Source organism: Chelonia mydas, chromosome 12 (genome assembly GCF_015237465.2).
Source record: "Chelonia mydas isolate rCheMyd1 chromosome 12, rCheMyd1.pri.v2, whole genome shotgun sequence".
NCBI classification, from domain to species: Eukaryota; Metazoa; Chordata; order Testudines; family Cheloniidae; genus Chelonia; species Chelonia mydas.
Genome location: NC_051252.2, coordinates 29,716,256 through 29,725,345, shown reverse-complemented (window position 1 = coordinate 29,725,345; position 9,090 = coordinate 29,716,256). Strand labels below are relative to the sequence as shown.

At 37.4% G+C, this 9,090-nt stretch overlaps 1 protein-coding gene across 1 annotated transcript in view; it reads right to left on the bottom strand.

Annotated features, from left to right (window-relative positions):
- Positions 1-427: 427 nt before the first annotated feature.
- The window catches only part of VAT1L (vesicle amine transport 1 like), a 92,399-nt gene continuing 83,736 nt past the window's right edge, over positions 428-9,090 (bottom strand). Inside the window, exons 8-9 of the mRNA XM_007059252.4 lie at positions 6,476-6,559; positions 428-3,548 (exon numbers count right to left, since the gene is read on the bottom strand). Of these exons, the coding sequence (XP_007059314.2) occupies positions 3,450-3,548; positions 6,476-6,559 (183 nt within the window). The 3' untranslated portion in view covers positions 428-3,449. The remainder of the gene's footprint in view (positions 3,549-6,475; positions 6,560-9,090) is intronic.

Sequence of the window (9,090 nt, the reverse complement as noted above, 5' to 3'; positions counted from 1 at the left end):
GAAGGAGGGGAAAAAACCCGAGCCCATTAGTCCATAAAAATATCTTATTACTTTCTGAAGGGAAAAAAAATGCCTCTGATGTTAATGTGCATGCCCAGATTTATCTCAATGCAACCTGAGAGAGAACATTCTGAAAGTTGTTGTTTACATGTTTTGAAAGCCACTGATTCCTCCTCCTAGCACTTCAGGAAAATGCTGCTGGGATAGTCTGACCTTTCTCGCATAGACTGTTAAAAATATCAATTCTTTGTAATATCATAGAACATTTTATGTCTGAGTTGTTACTGGTCTGAAAGGCAGTGTTTTCAGCTGGTTTTAATGACCCTGGTCCAGTGTAGTTTGCAATAAAAATATTCTTTTTCTCAACCTATCGTAACCTGCTCCCAAACAGGAGCAGTATGCTAGAATGAGTGACACCAGTCCAGGGTAATGCTATGCGTAATACTTTATTTATATCTTTATGTAAACATAATTTGCTTTGTAGGCACAATATAACAAAAGCTCTAAAGCAACAAGACAATTAAACAATGTTTCAGTTCACTTCAATCAGACTTAAGTTAAAGAGAAGGTTTCACAGTTCCTTAAGGCAAAATTGAGAAATAATTTATTTCTAACCAATCAATTATCAAGGGAGAAGTTGTTTAACTGACAGAGTTAGCAAGTGGTAAATGCAAATATTTGTTTAGACTGTGAGAGGGTTTTGTTCAGTAATAACAGCCTAACTACTAGCATTTTCTTCTGAATGGCCTGTAACATGCCAGACAAAAGAGATGCTACCTTCTGTGAAGTTTCAGTAAACTCTTAGGGCTAGTGGGTCAAATTCTGCTCTCAGAGCCCAGTACTGCTTCCACTGAAGCTAATTGCAAAACTCCCATTCATTTCAATAGAAGCAGGACAGGACCTTCGCTTAGTCCGGATTTACACCAGTGCAATGGAGAGTAGAAGTTAGTCCATGTTAGGGGAGGGTAGATCCGGAGGAAATTCATTGTATCCAGTGGAATTTCTCCAGCCCTTTAAGGTGATGTTTTGGAGCTCAGAAACTGCCCCTAAATTGGCATTAGTTGCATCAGAAGTATTTTTGCCTCACTAAAATAACCAGAAAGAATGAGAAAAATGGTTTCTTTTCATCATTGTCCTCTACCATTTCTACAGATACTCTAGGAACGTTAATCTTTATTTGACTTGAAAGGAAATTTAAGTGCAGTCCCACCAATACTGTGGTATTAACAGAAGAATTGGTTTGTTACTCTGCTTGCCCTAGTTATCTAAGGCCTTGGGAATGCCACTTTACTGCCAGCTCACGGTTACGAGCAATATTGCTCAGTTTGGTGTCAAATGAAAACTCATGAATTATGTTTTAAAGTGTGTTGCAGGATAAAATTGCTCCAGAAACTTTTAAACAAACATAACCAACCATTTTTCTTACTGTTGTCATCTTACATGATGAAAATTAAATGGCAATTCCTTTAAAGGCCCAATTTAGCAGTCCTAATGCACGTAAAACTCTCACTGAATTCATTTGGTCTGTATTCTGATGGCAAACTTAGGCCTAATATGGCACTAATACCTTAGATAAACTCTGGTATGACAAGATGATACAATTATGCTGAAGTTCTGCATTAAATTCTATAAAAAACTGAAATTCTGTTTTGTATTTCAACAACAGCTTTTTCTGTGGCATTTTTCTCTGTAAACTGACTATTTGGCTTTTCTCATTATTTGTATTTTTTTTCAACCCATAGAAAACTCATTTAAAATGAACATTTTGCACAATTAACTAGTATTAGAGCAGCAACTGCATGAACACAGAGTAAAGAGATGGACACTGCTACTCAGGCAGCATGGATTAAACAGGAAAAGAGGAAGGAAAAAAAAAAGGAAAGAGAATCTTCTGAAACAACACACACAAGTCATCCAGACCTATCTTTCCCATCACATTGAGAAAAGCCTGAGAAACCCATTTTTCACTTGGATCACGACATAATGCTGCTAGGTTTAGGAGATCAGCTAACTTGGCATTTGGGAGAAGTGTTTTCTTTTGTGAAAAAGATATTAAATCCAAAAGGGAATTGTCAGAATATGAAGTCTTGGACATTCCTTTACTGCTTCTACTGTGAGTGGCTGCAGTCATTAAAAAAAAAAATAAAAATAAAAAAGGACCATGGAAGAACTGACCAGCTGCTACTTGGGTAAATGGAAGATAGGGACAAGCATATTTATTTCAGTGTCATGTTTTGTTTTCATTTCCATTACTGGGAGGTAGATACGCTACATGTTCTTAAGGGCTCGATCCTGCAAACATTTCCGCACGTGACTAACTTTATGCAAGGGAACAGATCTGCAACGGGATTACTCACCTATGTAAAGTCATTCATGTGCATAAGTGATGATGGAATTGAGGCCTAAGAGTTGTGAGCAAATTGATTAATCTTTGTAGGAGTTCGGCACCATTACTCAGCTTATTAGTCCATTAGTGATTTCAGAAGTGTAAACTCAGCCAACAAAACAACATCTATTCCATGTGCTGAACAATGATCCCTACTGTTAGCCAGCTTTTATATATCACTAAGAATACGGTTGCTTCAGTTTTTGGACACAACCAGCTCAAATTAAACCTTGGGAAGAGGTGCTGTTGAATCAACAGTCAATTTGGTAATAGTTTCATATGGTTAAGAAGCACTGGGCAGAAAAAGTGGCCCATTGACTTTTCCTGAAAGTAATATAAGGGAATGGTACATAGGGTGATCAACAGTAAGCATGAAACTTGGCACCATGCATCAATTTCCATTTAATTTGTAGTGCTGATGACTAATGTGGTTATACAACACTAATCAAAGATACTTAGTAATGACTTCCGGCATATTTTCTTTCAGACTCTACCATATATTATCTAGGTTCACAAATGAGGTATTTTTTAAAACTTAAGACAGAACTGTTTATGAGATGAAGTAGCACGATTCAGGGAAACAGAATTAGTTTTCTTTGCTGCCTCTTATTTGTGTCTCATAAAGAAATGCTATGTTTTGACCTTCTTTACTGAAAGTCCACAAACTGAAAGCCCTCCCTCTGATTAGTGGAGAATACCAGACGATGGGCAGGGAATTAAAAAAACAAATCTCCAAATCGAAAAAACATTACACAAATTCACATGAAGAAAGATGCCCATCTAAAATTACACAGTACATTAATAAGGCTTTTAGATAGGAAAAGAAAATCAATGGGACTCCTACAGATTGGCCGTCACACTATGGAATGTCATAATACTGCACTGGATAGGAATGGCACTTGAGTTCAAAACAACAATGATCAACAATTTATAGCTCAGCTGGCTGCAGACAAATACAACACACACTGTACTACAGCATTTGTTCACTGATGCACAGAATAGATTTCCCAGTCTTGTTCTCTTCTACTCAATCAATCTTTCTGTTTCCCCCCATCCCTAAGGGTTACTGGATGAATGGCATGCGTTCTTTATTCTCATTGTCCCCTTCATGGTCCTCCTCCTCTTCTCCTGCTTCGCTTGTCTCTGTGCTGTCATTGGCCATCTGTGGACAAAATGAAGGAAATCGTGATGTTTACGGTGGTTTTTCAGCTATTTTAATTTTAGCTTGACTCACCTGATAAAGTGATATTAAAAAAAATAAAACTTGGTTAAAAACTGAAACTGCACATTCTATCTGTGCAAAAGATTTGTCTGTTGTAGAGCAATTTCAGTGTAAGATCATAAACCATTCTCCAAAGGATTACACAGCTGAATTATTTATCAGGAGCTGCTATGTATGACAGTTGTGCAATTGAGTTTGGTGTGTGTAGCAAAATAACATCAAGGCTCCCATATATGAAAGAAAAATGTGTGGGAGGTTCACAAAGTGCACCCATCATGTGTTTTATGAATCCTTCAGAATCAGTTGTCTCACCAAAGCGAATAGCAAGATACTTTGGTGAGTGTTAATAGATGGCATCTGATCCTACAAATATTCAAGGAGGCACAATGTCTTGGGAACCCACAGAATGGTTATTTATTTTTTATAAAAACAAATTAGGACCAATTTGTATAGGACCACTGGGCATGTGAACGTGCGTATACTTGCTGCCATAGGATAAATAGGTACTGAATCAACATCATTACAGTGAAAATACAATGTAAAATTTAATGGTGGGACAGATGCTAGATTTCTATTGTGTAGTGAGGGAACTTCTCAGGTTGTAGATAACCACACAAAATATTAATCCATAGTACTATTTAAAGAGCACAGCATCTTTTTTCCAGATAAGAATGCTATTTACACAGCATATAATAACCAAAGATGCAACAGATGCTTGCATTGCATCTTTCCAATTTGGCTGAGGTCAACAGGCACAAACAGAATTGTACTAATTTTACATGTTCTACGAGACAGTGTTGCATTCATCTGCATAGACCATGGATCCTGGATTGTCTTGCTAACTAAGACTATCCTACTTGGTACATGGTGAAATCCTCGTTTGACTTTATAGGTATTTTCTAAACCTGTATGAAATAAGGAATTAAAAACCAAACATTAATACCATCAAGCTTTGATTTAGTTTTCTGCCATAGATCACAATAATCCACAATGGAGAGTTCATTAGTGGGCTCAGCCTCAGAGGGGTGTATTAATAAGTTAATAATGCATACCCTAGAATGGCTTATTGCGGTAAGAACCCGACTCCTTAATTTCACAACAAACAACTTACTTGGAAACATATCTGGGGAAAGAAGGCAGTTTTACTATGTGTTCTTCCATTCTTTGAAAACCAGAAGAATAAGAGGTAACCCTGGGGAAAATGGCCACAATCAGTTTTCTCCTACTGCTCTGAATATATTTGTGGATTATTGTTTCTAACTTATTTTTCTCTTTTTGAAGTTCCTTGGTCCATATGGATCCCTTCATCCCACTTCTGATGCCAAAGTCCAGTACAGCTAAACCCTTACCTTCGGAGTAGCAGATGAATTTGCAATAGTATTGCTCTATAGTTATGAATTAGAACAGAATCATGAAATACTCTAATGTTCATACTGCAGTTTGGGTTCCCTAACTAAGGGCAATGAATAACTATAAACTCTGGAGGGGGAAAAAAAGGAGTCCAGCCAAAATTATATTTGCTCTATTAGATTGTTGCTAGCTCTTGAAACCCCATGGAAATGAAATGAAATAAATAAACACAACCCTATTTTAATGGACACGCAAGTGACATTATGAAATTACTCATATTTATGAATGAATTCCCTTCAGTGTTTCTGAAAATATATCACATATCCTCTCACTTTCTAAGTCTATAGCTTCCACAGACACTAATGGCAATTAGGCATGTGCATTATCTAGAGAATAGATGGCTTAATATGTTGGAGACTCCTCCTCTTTTCTCACACTTTATTGCTCTGCTGTGTTTTACAGTTTTAGGACTCAGTTGAGTGTCTGGTGTCAAAGAGTGTCTGGTTTCCATGTGTGAGATTCCAATAGCCTTTAAGTCAGGTTTCCTGCTGCCTTGTGAGGGTTATATACAGTATTAAGTAACTTGCGGTCAATTTTAGAGCACATCCAAACCTCCTCTCTCCAAATGGGGAGAACTTCAGATCTGAATCCAAACTGTGCATTTTAGGTCCATCTTTAGTTAATTTGTTCCTGCTTTTCTTCTATTACTCTTTCCAGTGTAAACAGCCAAAGTTTGGGCTTGATCCTTCTGATTTCCCTCTACCAAATACTCTCTGTAACCTTTCATTCTCAGCATCTTGATGCGCTGGGCTCAGTCTGAACACAACATTTAGTTTCAGCAGATCCATCATTTTCCTTCTCTCTCAGGCGCTGCCCAGTAACAAGTACAATTATCATTACATTAAAGCTTACAAAGCATGACTTTACCCAAAATATCAGCATACCTGGCATTTTCAACAGAGTTTAAAGAAATCACTAGCTTGTTCCTACCCAAGAAATATTCCTTTGTATGGCACTGGGAAGGCAATTCTGCAGATATGCAGGTTTTAAGGGGAGTACTCTCTTGTGTTTATAGGTAAAGATAAGTTGATTTGGTCTGTTTGGCTTCAATCCATTGCATTATCTCCACTAATGTAGCAATCTAGTATTACATGGAACAGCTATTTGTTTTCCATCAGAGACAGAAATAGATGCTGTGAGGTTTTTTTCCCCAATCAAAGTAATCTAGTAAGATTTTCCAGAGGCAATACTGGTTTATATTTTGAGAGACAGAGATGGCCATTTTACCTATGAAATGAACTGCTGTGGCTATTTTCTGCAAATCTCTTTCAGAACAAGAACTACAATTTGTACTGTACCTTAAAGTACAAATTAAAGATTGTGATGGTTTTGATTTTGTCACTTTAGGTGATATTTATCTGGTAGAAAACCACACGCAAAATAATTAACTCTAAGAGCTGTTGACACATTGTAATTTGTATGGAACAGTTATTATATACACAATGCTTTTCACTCACCAGTGGAGTGGGTGCCTTCTCTATATCCAGAATAAGTTTTCCTATATTGCCCCTGTCATGGATTCTCTGCATGGCCTCCTTCACCTGTAAGACAAAACATGTTAAATTCCAAGGATTAGTAACACAGAAACCAGAATTTTATATTCATACTAAAGTGACAGCTATTCTTCAGGATGCTCAAGTTGTCCCTCAAAGAAAAATGAGGAGAACTAGACAGGAAATAGTTTTACCATCCTGTGACTTCATAAACTGTTCCTGTTCTTCGTTGGGACAAAACAGAGACCTGTCAATTTTTTCATTAAAAAACCAAAGAGAGACCTCTCCCAAAATAGTCAATAGCCCAGTGTTCAAGGCACTCACCAGGGATCTAGGAGGGTTCAAGTACCTTCTCCAAATCAGGCAGAACATGGATTTGAAACCAGGTCTTCTACAGCCTAGGCAAGTGTCCTAACCAGTGGGCCATTAGCTATTCTGAGGTGACCTTTTCTCTCACTGGCTGTCCCCTCTGGTTTTGACCAGAAATTCCATCATGGACCTCAAAGGCCCTTCTGATTAAAGTTTCATCAAACCCAGTACATTCCCGTAAAAAGTTTTAATGAATTGACATAACAAACAACAAAAACCAAACAAAAATGTTTTGTCAAAAAGTTCCTGGCCAGCTCTAAAAAATTATATGTTTGGCACCGTCTATTTAGATTATAAATACTTGGGGCCAGGGATTCTCTTTTGTATAGCACCTAACACAGTGGGATCTCTGTCTTGATCAGGGTCTCTAGGTGCTAGTTTAATACAAATAACAAATACTATGGCCACCTGAACTGCAAACTAATGGCTACAAGTAGTGATCAGCCAGTAATTCCCAACAAAAAGTTCATTCTGCCTCTTTTTCTCTTTGCAGAATATCTGTGAGTAGACTGGTTTCACTGAATGTATTCATTATAGTAATATATTCAACTACCATATTTTCAATTAATCTGTCATGGTTTTCAATGAATACCTTTTTTGCATGCAGGAGCAATGCTACATACGCTACACCGGTTGTGGCTAATGTCATAATTTAACCCTCAGTGCATGAGCGATGTGCATTTCCAATTTTTTTTTAGTGTCCTTCAGATACCACTGAAAAAAGACATTTAACAGCTGAATGTAATTAGTGCGTGTGAGAAAGGAACAAAAAAACCCTCAGCTCACCAGTGTGTTGGAGAGGAGCTTATTTTGATGTATGAAGTTTCAGAACTCATGGGAGCTGTGTGTTGATGAAATGGAATACTGCATGTGTGTGTTTTACTGGCTATTTGATGCATAAAATGTAGACATTATTTAATGGTCGAGGATTGGAAGAGGAGTAGACACTTTCCTCACTTTAATGGTGGGAAACTTCAGTAACTGTGAACATTGCATATAAAGGGTGTTTCATATCATTGTCACTTCATTTTTTTTTTTGCCAGAACAATGGGATGTGTTGAGGCAAGAAAGTAAAACACAGAATTATATGTTAATAAGACCTACCACCTGTGACATAGCTTTATTACATTATTAAACAGGCTAGCATAGAAGTTTGAAACTAAACATTGCTCCAGGAACAAATAAACCCTGCAGTACATTTAAGGGCATAAATCAGGACCTGGATACTTAGCATGGTCAATTAGGGCCCAAATATGGATGTAGATACTTAACTTTAGACATCTTGGCTTGGCACTTTAAAAGTGTCTAAGAGAGTAAGGCTACCAACTTCTATGGAAATCCAATGAGAGCTGGAACCCTAAATCCCTGATTAAATGCCACCCCTATGTTTGAAAATTGGAACCAATGAACTCTCAGTTCTGCAACCCAAGTGTTGCCCAATGGTGCCCTACATTAGAAAATGCTAGACTTTAAAAATCTATGAGAACATGAATGAATACGTACATTTATAATGGAAACAAAATGTACGACCAATATGAAAGGCTTTCCAATTAATGACACTGCTGTAACTTAATTTTGGAAATCTTCCCTCTTTTCAGCAATCCCAGATGCTTTCACCAAAAGGGAGACTGGTGACCTTTTAATGGTGTACATAGAACCACACTGACTTTTATGACGTAACTGTGTCGTGATCAGTAAGCCCAGTTATTCTGTTAAACTTTCTGTACTGAGCAGGATACATTCTGTGAGCCTAGGAATTCTTTTCAGAAAATATTCTTTTAAGAACAATCACCAGACTCCCTAAAGAAGAAGCAATTTCCTTATGTTTTAAAACCTTTAACGATATAAATAATCCAAATTAATAGGACAGAACTGAAGGAACCAGCAAACACATTTGCCCACCAGGTGAAACTCATCACCAGAAATGTCATGCTGAAAGCAAGGACACACAACGTTTATTATCATCTGCACCACCCCACATTAAGTGAGGCAAATTTGAGAAAATGTGCTTTCCCAACATATTTTTTCCCCATGTGCAGGATCAGGTTTAAGACTCTGGAGAAAGGTTCAGGTGTGTTTCTAGGATACCCGTAAGTAGCTTGCGAATGCAAACAGCAGGCCAGAGGAGACGGGAACAGTACAATTTCTAAAAACAATATTGGATATGGGATCCAGGTGGAGCAATTAAGAATAATATTAAAAAACAAACC